This window comes from Cyprinus carpio, chromosome A4, assembly GCF_018340385.1.
Source record: "Cyprinus carpio isolate SPL01 chromosome A4, ASM1834038v1, whole genome shotgun sequence".
In the NCBI taxonomy this organism is placed as follows: domain Eukaryota; kingdom Metazoa; phylum Chordata; class Actinopteri; order Cypriniformes; family Cyprinidae; genus Cyprinus; species Cyprinus carpio.
This window is the reverse complement of record NC_056575.1, coordinates 14203691-14223888: the sequence shown is the minus strand read 5'-3', so window position 1 is coordinate 14223888 and position 20198 is coordinate 14203691. Positions and strand designations below refer to the sequence as shown.

General features: G+C 37.2%; 1 protein-coding gene across 11 annotated transcripts in view; it reads right to left on the bottom strand.

Annotated features, from left to right (window-relative positions):
- LOC109076864 (neuron navigator 3) overlaps positions 1-20198 on the bottom strand; it is a 282801-nt gene that overhangs the window by 42612 nt on the left and 219991 nt on the right. For all 11 annotated transcript variants that reach the window (XM_042742261.1, XM_042742270.1, XM_042742254.1 and 8 more), the window contains 3 exons: positions 17735-18761; positions 13317-13429; positions 5132-5240 (listed from right to left, as the gene is read on the bottom strand). In XM_042742261.1, the coding sequence (XP_042598195.1) occupies positions 5132-5240; positions 13317-13429; positions 17735-18761 (1249 nt within the window). The remainder of the gene's footprint in view (positions 1-5131; positions 5241-13316; positions 13430-17734; positions 18762-20198) is intronic.

Below are 20198 nucleotides of genomic sequence, written 5' to 3'. Positions count from 1 at the left end.
TATTATCACTTTTGAAAACAGTTTTTTATTTGATGAAAAAAGTACAAAAGAACAGCATTATTTGAAATAGAAGTCATTCAAAGGTTTTCTTTCACTTGTAAATTGTAGTACATTAAAGAGTGATAATATATTAACCATATCAATGCATCCTTGCTAAGTCAAAGGTTTTCTTTCACTTGTAAATTGTAGTACATTAAAGAGTGATAATAGTGTAACGTTTTTAAACTGTATAACTTTTTATTAACCATATCACTAGATTATTTTACACGTATCACTGGTATCTCAGAAATGTAAAGCAGCTATTTAAAATAGATATTTTATATTTGTTAACAGATGAACTTATAAAAAATAAAAAATATATATTAAAAAAGAAGAAAAAAAAGATCAACTACAAATAAACTAAAAAACACTCATGTTCAAAACTATAATAACTATGTTGATGCATACAGTAGCGTCTTTACAAGATCTTTTCCACAACAGATCCTTGATATGTCTATATTAGACCGAGTCCCTCTCCACAGCAGGTCTTCTATCTGTAGGTTGTGAATGTTCAGCGTGGTGTGAAGGACCCAACTGAAGCAGAAAGATTGCCAATGTGCCTGTGTTTGATTGCTGCTCTCCATAAAATGGAAGCTATTCTCACCGTGCCATCATGTCTAATCCACTTCAACTAGCAGCAGCCCATCAACAAGCATGTTAGCGCGGGCACAACTTCAGTTTGACCTCCTGACCTTTGTTAAGTGCTGACAATTGACTGTGTGACTATAAATGTGTGAACTGTGTCTCCACACATCACAAACTTGTTGATGTTGGAACGTGTGAGAAAACAGCATACATACATAACAAAAACAAACACAAAACCAATATCAATCAACAACAACACCCCACTCTAGAGATAATAAAATTACAATAAAATTATAATTTGAATGCGTAATAATAATTTTGAATATTCAGCATTAAATATACTGTACAAATTCATGAATATGAAATAGTCTGTTTAAACAATATCTACAAGCATAAAAAAAATCTCTAATAATATGACAGTCGGTTATTTGCATGACGGGACAACAGCAGGGGGTCCAAAATGAGTGTCACTTAACAAATAAGTCATCAGCACCAAGGCAATGTTGTCTTGACTACAGTGCCAGTATATTACTATCCTCACCATTAAAGTCTATTCAGAATGAACCTCATTAGTGGTTTGCTAGCATGCAAGCTGGTTAACAAAGTCCTATGAAAGAAATACATTTTCAAATACTGTGAAAAAGCGAGGTACAGTAGTTGTAGACCAAAAAAACATGTATTGAATTGCACTGAACAATCCAAGGGTCTCATTTACAGAAACAGCTTTCGTGCCTATTGTTATTCTGCTATGCTTGGTATATATGAAAGGGTGGCCACCAGTGATAAGTGTGGCTATTAAAGCATGTTCTGTTCGTGTGAGACTTGTGACTCAGCTGCAGTGGAGGTTGGATAACAAGCCAGTGATGGTCGCACACATGACTGACCAGTGTTTTTGTATAGATAGGACACAAACACAAATATTTGAGAAGTAATGGTGAATTTTGCAGTCTGAACACAACACAGCTGATTTATGCAATTGGAGTTGTTTACAAAATGGTGCAAAAATGTAGACAAGACAAATAAGAATGAAAAGCATGCTTGCATATATGATTAAACAAAAGAAAAGAAGAAGGAGGCTTTGGGCTGTAAACAATATTTTTGGATGATTTTAAGAAAACACTAATTCAGTGTTTCAACAGTGTTCAACGTGTTACTTGCCATTTCTTTGTTATTATTTGTGAAATTTACTTTTTGATTTACAATTTCTGAGTGAAAATTGTTTCAAAACACCAAATAAATTTTCATTTAAATAAACACATAAATAATATAAAATTAATCAATGAATAAAGTTTGTACAGAAACACATCTTTAATATTAAGTTATGCATTAGATATCATGAACTAACAATTAAAAAAAATTTTAAATCACTATTCAGCACCATTCTTTACCAATAAATATACAAAAATATACTATACATTGAATTACAGTGAATTCATGTTCATTCATAATACATCAAATAATGTTAATTTACACCAGTGTTGTTATCGTTAACTTAAATGAAAACTTGGTAATTAATAAAATAAAATATGCTTATAGGAAAAAAACAACTTAAAATAAATAAATAAATAAATAAATACAAATAACATAAATTCCAAAAGTTGCCTTGGCAACTAACTGAAAGCATAAATGTAAGTTCTAAAATAACTAAAACAAACAACAAAAAGCTAAATAGACATGTTAAAAGATAATAATAAAATCATCAAAGCATATGTAATCACTAAAGCTAAAATAAAAAAAAAATCACTTATATAATTTAAAACATCACAAAAAAAATAAACAAATAAAATCATAAATTAATACAAAATCACAAATAACAGATCCTAGATAAAATTATAACGAAAAAACATAATCAAACTAAAGAAGCAAAACTTATAAATATAGAAATACCAACATCATTGATTGGTGTGTATTAACAGGCCTTCAAACTGTGTGAATTAATACACACACATCATTGATTGGTGTGTATTAACAGGCCTTCAAACTGTGTGAATTTTCTTTAGAAGCAAAAATTTGGTCAGGTTTAAAGTCACTGTATTCGCTGCCCACTGGTCACCCAGCATTTTCTAAAAGTGGCTCGGGAACTGTGTAATGTGAGCATCCCTGCAGTACGGTATTATATACTGCTCCCAATAGTGTTGAACAAAGAACCCAGACCAGCTAAGAAACAATGACTTCCCTTTTCGTCTACAAATCAAAGTCAACAGGAAGTGTATGAGCTGAGCTTTATGGCTTGCTAAAAGATAAATCATGTATCTGGAGTTAGTTAATGTCACTGGATGCAGGATATTTGGGCAAGTTGCTCTGACTAATCTATTGATCTCCCGAATCACCCTCTGGCCCAGTCACCAGCGTTTATCTCCCTCTCTGATGTCACTCCTCATGACAGCTGACAGTTCCACTATATACATTGCTGATGTTTCGTCTTCTCGACAACACCCGTCTCTTAGCAACATGCTTGTGCTATTGGGAAATGGTAAGACTGCAGCGTTTTTCTGAATCTGCCATCCTCCTCTGCTATCCTTTGAATGGACACACAACAAGGAACACAACAGAACACTCACAGAAGCCACTGGTGGGAAAAGAGCTAGAGCTTATTTCAACATCCTTTTAGAAAAATGCTCTACAGGAAGTATTACAGGAAGATAGGGAAGTGCTGATCAGGTACATATGTAATTAATTACGGCTTATGATGGTTTGGAATCTTCTACAGTATCTTTGAGATACACATGCACAGTACATATAATGGGACATGAAACAAGCTCTAGATGGATAAATCTGCCAACATTTCAAGTGGTTCCAAAAAAAAATGTTTTGTCAATTTGTAATGCATAAATATTTTTGTACATTTTGATTAAACACTGTAAAATAAGTGTTTAGTTAATTTTAGCAATTTCATATCTTATTTGTCATCACTGAACTGCATTATGTATAAAATGGATCTTTTTCTTTTAAATCTGGAAATAAATAAAAATATTTCTGTTAAAGTTTTGGGGTACTATAAAGATGAAATTTATTTGTAGTAGACTGTTGGAGATAATGTATTTTGCAATACAAATGAATAAAAATATTTAAGATAATTTGTAATTAATAATAAATAGATAAACAACTAAAAATATTTAACTTAAGCTGTCTTTATAGTAACTACTCAATGAGTCAACATTTGATAAATCCCCTTGAAATTCTTTACTTTAATTCTAAAGGGATTTTTATTTTCTTTGAGATGATGTGTTGACCTTGAAGAATATATTTTTTTTCTAGCAATCAATACAATATTTAAGCTCTGAGAACCTTCAAAATATGAAAACAGGCTCAGATCAATAGAGCTTTGTGGTGTTCCCAACACAGCAGTGAATATGTGTGGGCAGAAGATTCTGAAAGGACACTTACACTCTATACTCTTTCAGAAATTATACCATATGGTATGCTTGGAGATGAATAGAAGTCAATTTTAAAAGCTCCTGCGAGACTCCAATGTATGTATGATGGAACCCACATAGTGGGCCAATGTCTCAAGAAAACACAGGTCAACTTCCTGACAACCAAACAGTGTCACAAAGGTGAGAAACGGAGCTCTACCGTACAATAAAAAGAGTCCTGGCTGGATCGCTATCTTCTTTCCATCTGTGCAACCCTGCCGTATGTTAGAAAACATATTCTACTGAATTAGTCTGTTTAGTTTGTCACAGTGTAGAACCGTTTTTGCTTATCTTCATTCATTGCGAGCACAGCCTGACAGCTGTGTGTCAACAATATATATCTGACCATTATGAACTCCAAGCATTGGAGTTTTTTGATTCATGGGCTCTTTACTGGTTAGCTTTATGGCGAGGGAGTGTGAGGAAGTGTCTTAACACCTTTTTGGCTCCTTTGAGAGGCAATGTGTTATATAAAAAAAAAAAAAAAAGGCCAAGCATTGATTTCCAAAGAAGATGCTCCCCGTGAGGGAAAGAGAGAGAGAGAGGGCCAACACCATCTGTCATGTCAGAGCGCTGCCTCTGAACCACTATCCTGTGAAATTATGTTCACATTGTGAGTGAGATAAAGAGAGAGGTGCTGAAATAGGCCATTCCAGAGCTGGACAAATGTGGTTACGCTTATGTATTTTCTGCAGTAATTGGTTGTTTGGGAATTTGGGTTGATTAACTCAACAAAAATGAGAGCATTTTTCATTTCACAATGAGATTGGTGAGAGTCTTTGTTAGCAAAGATGTTGGCACAGTAAGGGTTTGCATTGTTTGTGAGTGCCAAACTGAGCTATGTCTTTAAAAAAATGTAATTGGCAAAAGAGACCTAACTTTTCGAAAGTGCAGCTGTCACTGTTTTGGAGCTAATTAACTTTCTTTTCATGATATATATATATATATATATATATATATATATATATATATATATATATATATATATATATATATTTATATATATATCTTTGCAGTCACAGAACACATTGCAAGAACTCATTGCAAAAATCTTTTTTTCCCTCTGTGCATTCCAATGACCCAACACTCACCTGTGGCTAATCTGTGTCCCACGTAAACTAGACATGGTTTCTTCAAGATTCTGTCTCAGATCTGCAATGTTCTTCACCGTACGCATCCGTCTAGCTTCTGGATCCTCCCCTGATGGACAGAGAGAAGAAAACATTGGTTACTGACCCTGTTACAGGTGCCAAGTCACTTGCTAGTAAATAGTCTGGAAGACTGGGCATATGAACCAGTCAAACATGCTGCGGCCAGCGGTTATGGAGCGGAGGGTGTTTGCTCTTGCATGTCAACTCAGACGCTGAAGTTACAGCTTGCTGTGCAGCTGATGGGATAAAGGGACAGATTTCACAGTCATCATTTTTCTGCGAAGCACAGAGTAATCCATGCGCTATGACACCACTTCTTAACCCCTAAGCCTGGCTCAAAGTTTGGCTGGAGCAAGATTTGCTTATAAAGCAGAAATATGTCAAATTTAAACAGACTTAATCATTTTACTGCACATATTTGCATCCTTGTTTTCTGAACAAAAGCAGAGAAAACTCTGTATGAACTCATAATGGTGGGGATATAGATTCATCAATATAATGTTATTTGGATCTGTTCCCCCATAAAGATTTATTCAGATTCATTCAGTGAACCTTTTCTTCAGCATTATTGTTAGTGACAAATGAGTGCCTTTTTGTGTGAGACATTGAGTCATTCACTCAACTGATTCATTTGAGATGCAAAGTAGACTCCAGAAATGCTGTTTAAACAAACTATAGCAAAGTATATCTTTATATAATAAAATAAAAAAAATTAAATAAAAAAAAAAAAATAAAAAAAAACAATTAAAAAGAAAAAATTAAAAAAAAAACCAAACAAAGCCAGAAAAAATACAGCAAAGGCAATAATGTGCTTTACAAAGCAAGAAACTTGATTTGAATATGATTTGTTTGCTTAAAAGTGTTGTTCATGAAAACAACACTAGAACACAGGTTCTGGATCTGCAGAGGTTCAGTTAAGTGCTTTCTTTCCACTGCACTAAACTCACTGAACAAAGACACTCATAGAGTCACTCATACAAGCTGATGATGGCAGTAGGAAGTCTAACAGCAGGCTTGCAGGGTTCTCACATCCCATCAGAGACCTACTTATTAGATCCAATCATATCTGGCATTACAGACTCCCCCTGAATATATAATACCATGTTAATGGCATGAGCTATGATGTAAAACACTTATTAATTAATAGAAAAAAATCTATCACATAGTATATGTGTGCACTGATCTTAAGTGTGTTGCTTGTGTGTTGCAGTGAAACTCTCATATGTGGCCATTTAAAATGAGCATTACATCAAAACTTTTTTTATGTAATGCTCATTTTTTTCATATTTACTTTCACAATACACATTAATTTTACAATTAATTTTAAATGTGACCTTTCTGAACATTTTAATGAGATTGATAGAAGTCCTTAGCAAAATAAAAAAAATAATTAATTAATTACCAACATCACTTCCAACTAATAAAAGGTGATTCCCATCTGAACCATGATGAATCGCATTAAGATTTACACCCAGAACTATTTCCAACAGCACTTCTCACTTGTCAAATACCTCAAGGTCAAAGCTTATTTTTTTCCTGTGCAAGTAAACGCTTCCTCATATTGAGTGTTAGCACGTCTGAGCTGCTGCTGAAAGAACTGGACAAGTCAAAGTCAAATCAATCTGTTTTTTTTTTTTTTTAAGGCAAACTGTCTGACAAACAGAAGCAATTATGCAATTAAGCCTGTGTCAAGGCGTCTAATTGGAATATTTGTCTGAGAGTGCATAAGATTGATGAAGAGCACAGCCAAGTTTGAGAGTGTCATGATGACTAACCACCAATCCAAAGCCAGAATGAGAGGGATAAAAAAGTTGAGAAATGGGTCTTGAGGCTGTTTTATATTCTTATCAGACACAATTTGCACTGGGTGCATTATTATATTCAGTTTTAGATGGCTAAACTGCAATCTAAAAAAGTTAATGGTATAAAACAGTATAAAATGTCTCCTTACAGCAGATGATTTAATTTGTTACAAAATATGACTTATATTAAAAACACCCAAACCCACAAATCAAAATTTAACTATTTGACCATCCTGATCCCTACAGAAAAACATGACCCTGGAGCACAAACAAACACATATTGAGTGTGAATGTATCAGGGCCTCTGTTACCCAGAAGGCTTTGTTTTAGAGGCTTGTAATGGACCATTCAGCCAAACTGTGTAAGGCAAGTCATTACTCTCCCCTACATCTCACATATAGAGCTACAGAGCAATTTAAACATAGCAGGTGCATGGCTATTCTCGCTGCATGTGAATGCTGGGTACAAACAAACAATACAAGCTTCTGACTCAGATATTTGAAAATCAAGAGATCTCTGGGTGGCATACTGTGCACTTTTTGCCCTCTGGGTGAGCAGACACATTTCTGCAAACACCACTTGAGCCTGTCAGCAGCAAAGGAGGGCGTGAGGACACACCGCTGACTCTGTCTGATCAGATGGTAGCTGAAAGTTTGCACTGATTTGACCTTATTGTGGCAGTGTGAAAACTATCTGTGTCGAATGCATTGTGAGGTTTGTGTTTTGCATACTTCAGTGCTGTGTAGTACTGTATCACTCATTTCAAATGGAGATTCAAATGTGTGACACAGCAGGTTTTTGCGCCCTCATAACAATAGCAAAAACCTGTTTAATTCAAAATTTAAAGTACAGAAGCAAAAACATGTTCAAAACTAAATAATCAGAGAGAGGGTGGAATATGGTCATGCAAAAGTAAATGACGACTCATTTTGGTCGAAGAAACCTAGACTTTTATTAAAAGTTGCTGTATAAAATTGACCGTTATCATGCTAGGATGCACTGGTTGGTTGATAGGGTGTTGCATTGCAGTTCTTAATATGTTATGAGTGGGTGTTAAGGTGTTGCTAAGTGGTAGTTAAGGGGTTCTGAGTGGCTGGTTACTGGTTATTTGCTAGTCAAATTCTGGTCACTACGATGGGTTTTTACTTCAATGTTTTGTAAATTTTTTGTCGCCATTATTGTCATTATTGTTTTTTTATCGTCATCTTGTCAGGTTATGTAATAGCACATCCTCAAAAAGCTGCATGATTCATCTCCATAGCGAAACCTGTTCAGAACGCTGAAGAGATTACCCAAAACTGAAATTTTGTCAATTATTCACCCTTGTGTCAGCTTCAGTGAAACATTTGAATCTCAAAAGCGCGTTCAGCGCGGGGGCGTGGTCGCATTAGAAGATAATGAAGGGAGACGTGAAAAACAGACATCGCGTTGTTTTCATATGGATTACTTTATCACTGAATATTTGTTTTTCGACAGCACTTGTTTAGTTTAAAAGTAGACATGTCAGGCTTTCTATAGATATCTCTCTCATGTCTCTGTGTTGAGTATTCACTTAGTTACAGTTCGTTTTAATGACGCGTTTGTAACTGAAGATCAGCGCAGACAAAGGCTGCAGACAGCACTCCTTGTTTGTTATCTTTATTTTATAAGAGCACAAAGTTTTGTTGTTATTATGTCTGTATACAAAAAAAAGTAGACCCCTTTACAGATTCGATTGATGTATTGCTCTTATCTGTACGATCAAAACTGAAAGTGAAATTTAAGTTCTTTTCGAAACCCTAATTTTCAAAAGATAACCCAAAACTAAAATTATGTAAAATACTAACATTAGAATCTTGAATAAAATCAACATAAATCTACCCAACACTGAAATTTTGTCAATTATTCACCCTTGTGTCATTCCAAACTTGTATGTACTTCTCTCTTATCTGAGAATATTCTGAAAAACGCTGGAGTCCAAACAACATCAGACCCTACTGACTTTCAATGTATGGCCAAAAAGCAATGAATTTCTCTCAAAACATCTTCATTTGTTTCACAGAAGATGAAATGCACAAAGGGATGGAATGAAAAGAGGGTAAGTAATTTTCAGACAGATTGTTCATTTTTAGGTGACCTATCCCTTTAAGCATTAGCAATAGTTATAGTGACCACTAAAAGAATATGGAATAGCATTTAAAACATTTCCTTAAAATGCTGTGTGAAAGAATGCTGCTATAAGACTGAACTACAGGGAACTGAATTACTTCAATAAGATGAGGTGGTGGGCTTGTGAACAAATAGCCCCGTGGTTGACAGTTAACACTAGATGGACTAGGAATAAAAGCATGGATCACACCGATGGGAGGGTAAATAGAGCTATTGATCAGAGCAGCAGACAGCATGGCAGCACCTCATTAGTTTCTAAATGTTCTCCTATAGCACAATTAGAGAACATAATTCAACCAGATATCCCCCAGAACAATATCTAATGCAGTTACACACACACTCGACCCAGAGTTCAAGAATAAAAATGATCATGACAACAGCAAGCACGATCAAAGACTCTTACAGTATGCTACTGATGAGTTTGAGTGACACTTACGGCGTGTCTGTGGGTTCAAAACCTGCTCCAGGTCTCCCAACATAGTGAGTATAACCTCTTTATCCAGCTGTGCCTGCTCCTCCCTGGCACTCTCAAGCTCCCAGTCTCCTCCAGTGCCTGCCGGACCTGCCCGGGGGTCCTCATCCGATTTTCTACAGCTGCCTGCTTTCTCCACCAGCTCAGGCCTCTGGTGCTGACGTGCAGGTGCCATCCGGTTGGACTGACAACCCCAGGGCACAGGTATAAGGGAGTGTTCGGATTGGGAAAGCACCTTGGTGAGGGACAGCGAGAGTGACCGAGCTCGGGTGGTGCTGTCGGGATGTCTACGAGCGCTACCTCGGCCATGTTGGGGCGAGGGCGATGAAGACGATGTCCCGGAGGCTGATGAAGGTGGGCACGGTGGTTCATCTAAGTCAAAGGCATAAACCCTCTGCTCCCCATCACTAAGCAGCACGAGATTGCCAAGAGAACGTTGCTTGCGGAGGTTTAAGTTGTCCGGGAGAGGCTGCGGTGACTTGCAAGGTGGGCTGCCGCCCTGGAACACAGAAAACTCGGCTCCTCGCTTCATATTTTCACACGTTCTTTAGGATCCCTCAACACTTTTTCTTCCTTATCTTGAAGTTAGTTCCTCCTCACATGATCTGCGAGCCTCAGGTGGCTGCTGGCACACGCGCTCATTCACAAAGCTGCCCCTTGCACTAAGGAGCTTCAAATATCATCCTGCCCACACACACGCTTGCTCTCCGCAGCCAATAACCAGCATCCAGGTGCATGCACTGAGCGCATACTCCTCCTGTCTTCCTCCTCTCTTTCTCTTCTAACACTTCTTTCCTTCAATGCAGCACAGAGGCTCGTGGGAAGCAGGTCTGCAGCAGATTACGGTTAAATTGTGATACACGTCCTTCACAGCATTTCTCCCTCTTCCTGTTTCAGCGACCGAAGACTCTTCACACACTGTCTATTAATTACCGGCTGGAGCGAGCGCATGTGGTTCGCTCCAAGGGACAGCAGCAGAGACTGAGTGTGTGTGTGCACTCTGAGACACAAGCTCAGGGTCCGCCTGCTCCTTTTAACATGCTGTGAGCTGCTTCATTCTCTTCATCTATCGCCCTCTTTCTTCTCTCTATTTCTCTTTGCAGCAATGATGGCTGGTCTCCTGTTGCTGTTAGCTACCGATTCAGCACACACCTTCACAGCAAAACAGGTATTTGTGTGTGTGTGTGTGTGAGAGAGAGAGAGAGAGAGAGAGAGTGAGAGAGAGGTGGGAATTGTGTATGTGTGTGTGTGTGTGTGTGTGTGTGTGTGTGTGTGTGTGTGTGTGTGTGAGAGAGAGAGAGAGAGAGAGAGAGAGACGGGAATAATGTAAGACAAAACTGGCTGTGATCTCTCCTCAGACTCTTCATACTGGAGAAGGGTGTTAAGATGATACATTTGAAAATGCTGCAGCAGACTTGACTAGCTTGACTATCAAGGAAATTATGCAAAAAAGCAAAATTATGATATATAAATAAAACCCAAAATAAAAACCATAAAAATAAACATAAAACTATACAAATCAAAACATCAACCAAAAAATAAAAAAAAACAATAAAAAAAAATCTAGATTTTAACATTTGAGACTTGAACAAATATTAGTATCATTATCTTATATTGCTGATATATTGTCTATAATATAATATAATATAATATAATATAATATAATATAATATAATATAATATAATATAATATAATATAATATAATATCTTGGTTTAAATATTGTATTAAATGTTATATAAAATTATTATCTTGCATTTAAAAACACAGACACAAATGTCTATATTATATTATATTATATTATATTATATTATATTATATTATATTATATTATATTATATTATATTATAATAACTTTTTTTTTTTTTTTTTTTCGTTAACTGACTCCAGAGAAGCTATTGACAAAATTTATTGTGTAATATTTCATAATTAAACAGATGTTTGTTTTGTTTTTTGTTTTGTTTTGTAAAAATCCCAGCACTGAGCTAATAGGATACACATAACAGAGATGGTTATCCTAACCAGATTCCAGAAAATTCAGCAAATAAACGTCAAAACTTTTAGCAATACCACCCAACCAGCCAGCCTTCTAAATGTGCAAAAACAGAACAGGTGCATGCAGAGATTTTGTTTTTGTACTTGCATGGAGTGGAACATATTTTACAACCGGGCGGAACCCACAATGCACTTCAACAGGAAGTGAGTTCTGAGGTTAACATCTATAAGCAGTCCGTGTGAGGGTTTCCCTGACCGCATCACTGCCCAAACCACAGCATTTCAAACATGACCAGATGTAGGAAAAGCCTGTAGACATGCTAACCAAGAGGAAACATTTCTCTGATGTTCCTATTTCACAGGAAAAATTTTTTTATTTAGATAATAAAATTTAAAATAAAAACACACAAATTAAGGCAATCTGAGATTTTTGTAAGTCCCCACCGATGTCAACAATAGGTGGAACTACTGAAATAATAAAGCAATATCTCAATTGTGATTTTTACTTCTACGGGACAATTAATACTTTCTATGTGTATTAACCTGATTTTGATTGTTTATATCTAACATGCTTAATCTGTATAAATTGTTAGTAAAATCTCAGATGGACTAACAATCTTGAATAACTGGATAAACTTCAAGGTTTTAATCTAGATGTACCACTTAGAATTTTTAATTATTTGCTTCATTTGTTTTCAGCAGCTCATGGTACAATAACAATTGTATGCTTTCCAAACTCTCATCAGCCATAAACTGTCCCCAAACTCTCCCAATCCAATGCAAAATATACAACAAATGTCTGACCATGAGTCATAATGTTATTGCTGCTTCTAGATCCACTTGCAAACAACAATGTCCCTCACCTTCAAAATGACCACAGCAGGGCTGCATTCTCATTGACGCACAAACACTGACCGCTTTGTGCTTATGTGTTTGTGTCTGCAGTTTATTCACTTTAATTTGACATTCCAGGCATTTTTGTGCAAGCTGGAACACTAATTTATATCTCATTAAAGAAAAGTTGGCTGGTTTGAGGAATGATTTTCGAGTCAAATTTGTTTTGAGCTGTTTTAGATTGTTAACTACGAACAAAATGTATTAAAGTAAAAACAGGGAACCTCAGGGATACAGCAAGATGATCAGATCCCAACTTGATTAAAACTAATATTAATGAATTAATTAAATATACCAAGAGATTTGCAGAGGGATATAACGACAGTGGCTGTGCTGATAAATATGCACACAGGAAATGAACAACTAGGAATGCATGTCATAGTGAACCCTCCAATTCCAGAAACTGCAGCGCAGGTAAATGCAGCATTTGGGCACAATTTGCATTTATTTCTCACAGTTGCTTGCCGACTGGTTGTTAAGAGATGTGTGCGAGCAGCGCCTCAGCCCCAGGCAACTATCTTCAGCTATCAGATGTCACATCACAGTACAACACACAGAGAAATACACACAAGCACAAATAAACAACACATTCTGCAGCCTGGCCTCCCAAACAAGGTCGGCCTTTGTCCACCTGTCATATCTGACCTTTTCTTGCTGCGATAGCAACATGGAACTATTGGCCTGCAGAGAGAATCAGTGCCTGTGTTTTGGCTTTGTGAGTGTGAGTGTGTGTGTACTGGGCTTGTGCCACTCTCTTATGTCTGACTGTGTGTAGGTGTACATGTGCACATGTAGCAGTACTCATCCTACTGTACCTGAGATCTCCTCCAGGCACTGTTTGGCGGTCTTACTGTAGACCAGGTCTTTTGTGGGACTGAGACATGGTTCAGGGGGGGCCACAGTTGTGCAGTCATTCTCTGAATATGTCCTGAGTGAAGCAAAATAAAAAAAATAATTACTCAGCATTTTACACAGAGTAGATTTTTTTGCATGCATACAGTCAACATTAATTTAGCATTAGATCGACCCAAGTTCTATTTATTTTAAAAGAAAGGACTCCTAAAACAAACAAATACACACACACACACACACACACACAAAAAGTATCTATGCACTTTTAATTTTAGTAACATTGATATATATTATTATAGATTTTGATTATAGTTTGAAGTTATTAATTTATTTCATTTTATTTTTATTTTCATGTACAGAAAGGATTTTGGTATGGCTTAAGTTTCAGATGTAAAAAGGTTAAATTATTGTAATATATTATATAAAATATTAAAAATAATAATTTATTAATTATATTATTATTATTAATAACATAATTAAAAATAAACAAAAAAAAATAACCAACACTAAAAATATAATTGTATAATTTTAAGTAATAATTTTAAAAATTAAAACTGCTAGGTACTGAACTATAGATTAAAACTGTACAAAACCGACTACAGACACAAAAAAATCTATGTAAAAAGTCATATATTAATAACTTTATCTAAATCTTACACACTTTATATCATTATCAAAACACCACACAGGTTTGTCACCACAAAAACACACCAAAACCTGGCAAACACAAAAAAAAACTATCCCAAACTAATATACCAAAGCACCGTGGCAAACACCCGATGATGACATGCAAACACAATGCTGTTCAGGAGGCGACGTAGTATGCTGCGTACATTGCGGCTGAAAAGCTCCGCTAAGTTCGACTGGGAAAAAAAAAAAAAAAGGCAGCCATCTGCTTCCCGCGGTTCTGGGTATATGCATAACAACCACACCTTATAAAAAAAAAAAAAAAAAAAAAAAAAAAAAAACACATCCCAGTAAACACCTACACCATCCTCCAGCTCAAGTCAGATAAAGAGATTCGAAAGGAAATTTTCTTCGCGCGCCAGGTTTCAGAATACGAGTTGTCCGACATCGAGGGATGCGCGGAGGCATTCCCCCTCTCTCTCTCTCTCCATTACCACACACACATCTTGCACACACACTCATAACTGCCTATAAATAAGCAAATGATGGCAGAAAGGAAGAGGGCTTAAACGCAGGAGGTAACTTCAGGGCTTATTGAGCTGAAGAAGTTGAACTCATTAAGTGATGAAAAGGCTAGTGTTCGCGACGCACTGCATAAAACAAAACCAGACGATTTGGCAGCGTTACGTATTCAACAGAAGGTCAACTCTAAAAAACACACATTATGGGCAGTAGACACATTGTTTAGGAAGGTGGAGTATAAAACTAACCTCTTTTGTAAATATACTGTTGAGTTTTCAAGCAACATTACTGAAGCTCAGAGTGTTGGAGTCCGGCCATGTGAGGAGGGGCAGTGGACAGGGTGGTCAACCCACTGTTTATAAGATTTGAGCTCCATGTGAGTGGAAGAAAAACTACAAAAGCTCTCTTCCAAAAAATCCCATGTAAACTACCCACCTAGACATCATTTTTAGGAATCATCACTTGGTTTCCTTGAGGGCTCCAGATTCTCGCCGCTCCCCTTTCCATGTTCTACACTTCAAGCATTCGCTTCCCTAAAGACTCAAACAGAAGGCTGCAAAATTAGACTGCAAGTAAATCCTAGAATTTATTGTGGACATTCAAAATATTTAAATGTTTAATGTATATAATATTTTAATACAGAAAAAATTATCTCAAGCTGACATTTTGCATTTTATTATTTTTTTGTGCCCATTTATTTAATGTAACCAATAAATACATAAATAAACCTAATTTTCAAAATTGTAGTACAGAAATGAAAATTATCTCAAGCTGACATTTTGCATTTTATTATTGTTGTAGTTTATTTATTTTTGCTCTCTTGGAAGTTTGCTTCTTATGAAGACAGCAGACAACATGGTAGAAAATATACATTTAAATAATGGCAATGGTAAACACTACTATTGCAATTTATTTATTTATTTTTTGTTTGTTTACTTCTATTCAGCAAAGACATTGGTCAATGCCAGTAAACAAAAGATGAGCTGCTGAAAATTCATCAAGCTTTTTCATTAAAGGAACAAATTCCGTTTTAAAATATATTAAAATAGAAAATGGTTATTTTAAATTGTAAAAATAATATCACAATATTGTTATTTCTACTCTATTTTTAATCAAACATGTGCCTTGTTTAGAGACTTTGTTCAAAAACCTAAAAAATTCTTACCAACCCAAAACCTTTGAACAGTAGTGAATATATAATTAAAATGAAAAATTATACAAAAATACAGTTCTGAGGCTGGTAATGCAATGTCCTCAACTCACTTGCCCTTGTCAAGCATGCCAAAAGGTTTGACCATGTAGTTCTAGGAGCATGATAACCATGTGGACCTGTTCAAAATGCAATGTATCGTCTCTCAACGGGCTGTCGCAGCCCTGCGGGTTTTACAGTGTCAAGCAAAGCTCTCGAGAGGAAGATCTGCAGTAGTGGAGAGGAGTGTGATAAGGGCTCCAGTTTAAAATTCCATAAAGACTTTAGGTTATAATCCTTATGAGACAGCACAGAGAATGCCAAACACAACTTTAGGAAAACACCATCATCTTCCTGTGAATAATGAACCTGTGGCAGGCCGGTAAGGAGGTAAGTGTGTTTTTGAGAACTGAAAAACTCTTACGGTTCAGTTTGTGCAGGTATGTCAGGGGTTACTGGGTTTGAGAGCTCTACAGTATATTCAAGCAAAGGATTAAACCAGCTACTGAACATACACAATCACTCAAGGACAAAACCATTTGACTCTCGTTTGCAACACTCTCATCTTTGTCTTTCATGTAATTTTTTATTTTTTTTGTCTATCACAGGACCATTAACACTCTCTGTCTCTTTAATAAGCTGATTCAAACTGTTATGAATGCCCTTTGTCCATCAATCACGTTCTCTTTTCTGTTCCCACTTTCACTTCCTCCACTATAACCTATTCACCCTCATCAGTCTCTTGGTGAGGACTGAGGGAGGCCACGCCCCTTAAACGAGGCGGTCTGGCAAACAGCTCAGCGGTTCCCACTTGGGCTAATAATACTGTCGAGATGAGACATTTACCCGCTGCTTTTTCTTACAAAGCATTGCGTGACTGGATAGGTGATACAAGGGACAGATGATCAGTGGGTGTGTGTTTGTGCATCTAAAAGCTGGTTTGATAAACTATAGATTGCTGGTTAAACATATATTTGCGTGTAATTAACAATGCTTCATGATGCTCTGTCAGCTTCTGGTCTCACTTCGCCTGGTCAAAAAAAGGACTTTTTTTTCTCAAAAAAGGAGTCTATACTGAAAAGGATCAATTCTGTTAACATCACCCCCCCCTCACAGTCAGATTTAACAAGACATCCTCCAAATTTCTCGTTCTGCCTTCAAAGTGACAGCAGAGTGAAGAAGTGATTGATTGGAAAATGACTGAAACCCAGGTTACCTGCACAGAAACATCACTGTGCAGCATGTCAGAGCATGTGCACTTCTCACCAGGCCACCTCTAAAACATCAATTTCTTTCTAGATCTATCATGCAGAAATGACTTTCCACTTTAAAACAAAAAGTATTTTTTCTGTATTATTTATGGTGTATCTTCATGATTAGTGATTATGAATTGATACATTTGGTTACACCCGCTACATTTGGCATCAGAGATTCTTTAAAGTGTCTGTCTGGTTAGTGGTGTGCAGAATAAGTAAAAGATGAGGTAATTATTCTGGACCTCCTGGGGAGGAGGGTTTCATCTTTGCCTGTCTATTAAGGGCAATTGCAGAGACATGGTCCTGCTGTCTCATGGATAATGATACTGATTTCACAACCCAGAATAGAACCCAGATCTGTCTGTTTGTCTGAGTCTTGCCCTCTTGAGTCTCTAAGCGTCATTGGATATATAGACCCCAGTAGCCCTGCTTAGGACTAGAAGTCAGCTGGGTCTATGATGAGGACAAAGTAAGGTTGAAAAATGACCAGCTGGCATCTGAGGGATTTCTGTCCAAAAACTTTAGCTCAGAAATAATTTTATCCAAAGGGACGAAGTACACTGATCACAAGGAAAGCCCACCTGGCATTAATTATCTTGCTAGGGCGCAATGATAAATGTAAAGCAACAGAAGTGGGATCTTATGTACTTTTCTTTGATTGAACGTGACAGATCCAGATCTGTAATCATTAAGCTGCCACAACTTCAGCAACCATCATTCACAATATGCAAAGCAAGAGATCTGAAAATGCAACAATCATGTGCAAATGTATTTAAGAATCACTCACCGATACATGAAGGGGGCGACGGTTGCCGTGTTGGGATGGTTGTGTTGTTGCTGCTGGGGAAGTTGTACTGTCCCATTACCTCCTAAAGCTCCTCCACCACCCAGCCCAGATGTGGCAGATCCAGAAAGTGCTGAGGTACTGGTTGATGACACCATGCTGGTCTTCCGATTCTCCAATCCTCCCAGAGATCTCTGCATATATATAGACTGACCACCTTTACTAAGTTTGGTTTTCTCACCACCTGTAGCAGGCACACTAGTTGCAGGTACACTGGACTGACTTGCTGCAGGCTTAGCGGTTGCTGTTGGAGCCTTCAGACCAGGCTTGGGGATGCTGCTTGAGGCAGGGATTGCACTTTCTTTCTTCACAGAGGCTGCAGAAGTTTTGCTTCCTTTGGGGATAAGGCTGGCAATCTTCGAGCCTTTCTTTGAGGGCTCCACTATCACTGGCTCCTCCTTGGGTGGCGTGCTTGCTTTGCTCTTTGTCTTGTTCTTGTCCTCTTTGTCTTTGGGCTGTGGAAAGGACTTATTGTTGTGGTTCTTGCAGTTGTTGGTCTTGTTTGGGGGTGCAAAGGAGGATGCGGGGGACTTACCCTGCTGCTTTGAGATCCCGCAGGGTGGTGTAGGACTGCAGGTCCCCTCATCTCCAAACTCTGACAAGTCGTCCTCCTCCTGGAGAGCCATTTCAGCCACTGAGGGTGAGGTTCTGGATGCGGATCTAGGGTTGATGAGCCTGAATTTCTCCAACATGGAGCGCTGGTTGCCGGGGGCTGATTTGGAGGAGTCTGTGATTGGGGGCCGGAGGTGATCGGATGACGAGGGAGGGGTTGGGGAACCGGTTGGGCTGGACGGCATGGTGGCTAGCATAGACGAGGTGGCACTGTGCTTCATGTTCATGGATTTGCTACGCCAGGTCTTTCCAGCAGTGGGAGAGGGGATGGCAGAGGCCAGCTGCTGCCCGCTGGTGCTGGAGGGCACCGAGCCACTGCCGTTCATGCTGCCTGGCAGAGGAATGCCCTTCACCGACTCTATGTCAAAGAAACAGACCAAACAGTGGACACATATGTTAGACTGATATAACTACACCTTAGAAGCAATACAAACTTTGTATTTGGCAAGGAGGAAAATTATGACTACCACAATAATCAAATATTAGCATAAGCGGAAAGAGATTGTAAGAAGGCAAAGCATCCCACAAACACATGAGGAATAGATAGTGCTCCATCCAAATCTTTACTCTGCAATCCCAACGCATACTGAAATCTCAAGCAATGCGCCGATGCACTCAGGCAGAAAATTGGATCCTAAGTTGATGGGATTTCAAATACTTTGTTGTTGCCAGATAGCCTCTTGTTCTTTGCAAATGCAGTAATATTTTGTGAGAAATCAACACGGCTCACAGGATAACATATATAAACATACTGTGTACAATATAAATAGATAATTTTAATGTGGAGGAAACATAGATTTATCAAGCCCTTGAGAGCATAACAATGCAGAAATGTAACATCCTTTAAATTACAACTTTTCTGGGCCTTGACTATCAGTCCAGTGACGACAACTTCCAATTGCTAAGCTCAGGGCCGAGACTCAAAATGCTTTACAATTTTAGTGTGCAGTATATAAATTGAATTGCTTTGACTAGATTATACATTACTGACAAAAAAGTTATGTAAGATATTGTTTTGAGTGCCTTGTAAATACAATGCATATGAATACAGTAATCAAACAGTACCATGGTACATACCAATATACCATGTTACTACTATCTAATTTTACCAATGTACCATGGCATTGTCTCCAATACTTCTTTGTGAGGGGAATGCTAATGCTCAGAATGTTTTACAGTTTAAGGGCGAATCTCATGCAACTAGCATAATCATTTATTTTTATTTAAAATAAAATTATAAAAATAAATAAACAAATTTGCAATGTGACATTATATTGATGATAAAAAATAATTCTGCTCTAATTCTAAATAATATAACATTATATAATATTTAAATATTATATATTGCAGTAATAAGAATTTAATGAGAATCCAAAATGAGAATTATGGAACTTACAAAATGATAGATAGATAGATAGATAGATAGATAGATAGATAGATAGATAGATAGATAGACAGTAATTCTACTTAATCTTACAGCAACTCAGGCTGCCCGTAACTTTGATTTGCACCCAGACATATCAAAGTCCAGCTGAAAAATTCTTAACACAAAGGAAGAGAGAAATAGATGGGACTTCATTTGGTTCCATTGAAAATCTAGTAGAGCGAACAGTGATTGGACTTTGAATGAGCGCTGTGTGGATCGGGTTTCAGTGCATGTGTCAGCTAAATTAACCCTGTCTTTGGAGATAACAGCAGCTTAAATAACAGCCACTCTCACCCACATACACACACCAGACCATCGAAACACGGTTACCATAGCTACCCTTTTCTCCACGCCACTTTATGTTGAAAG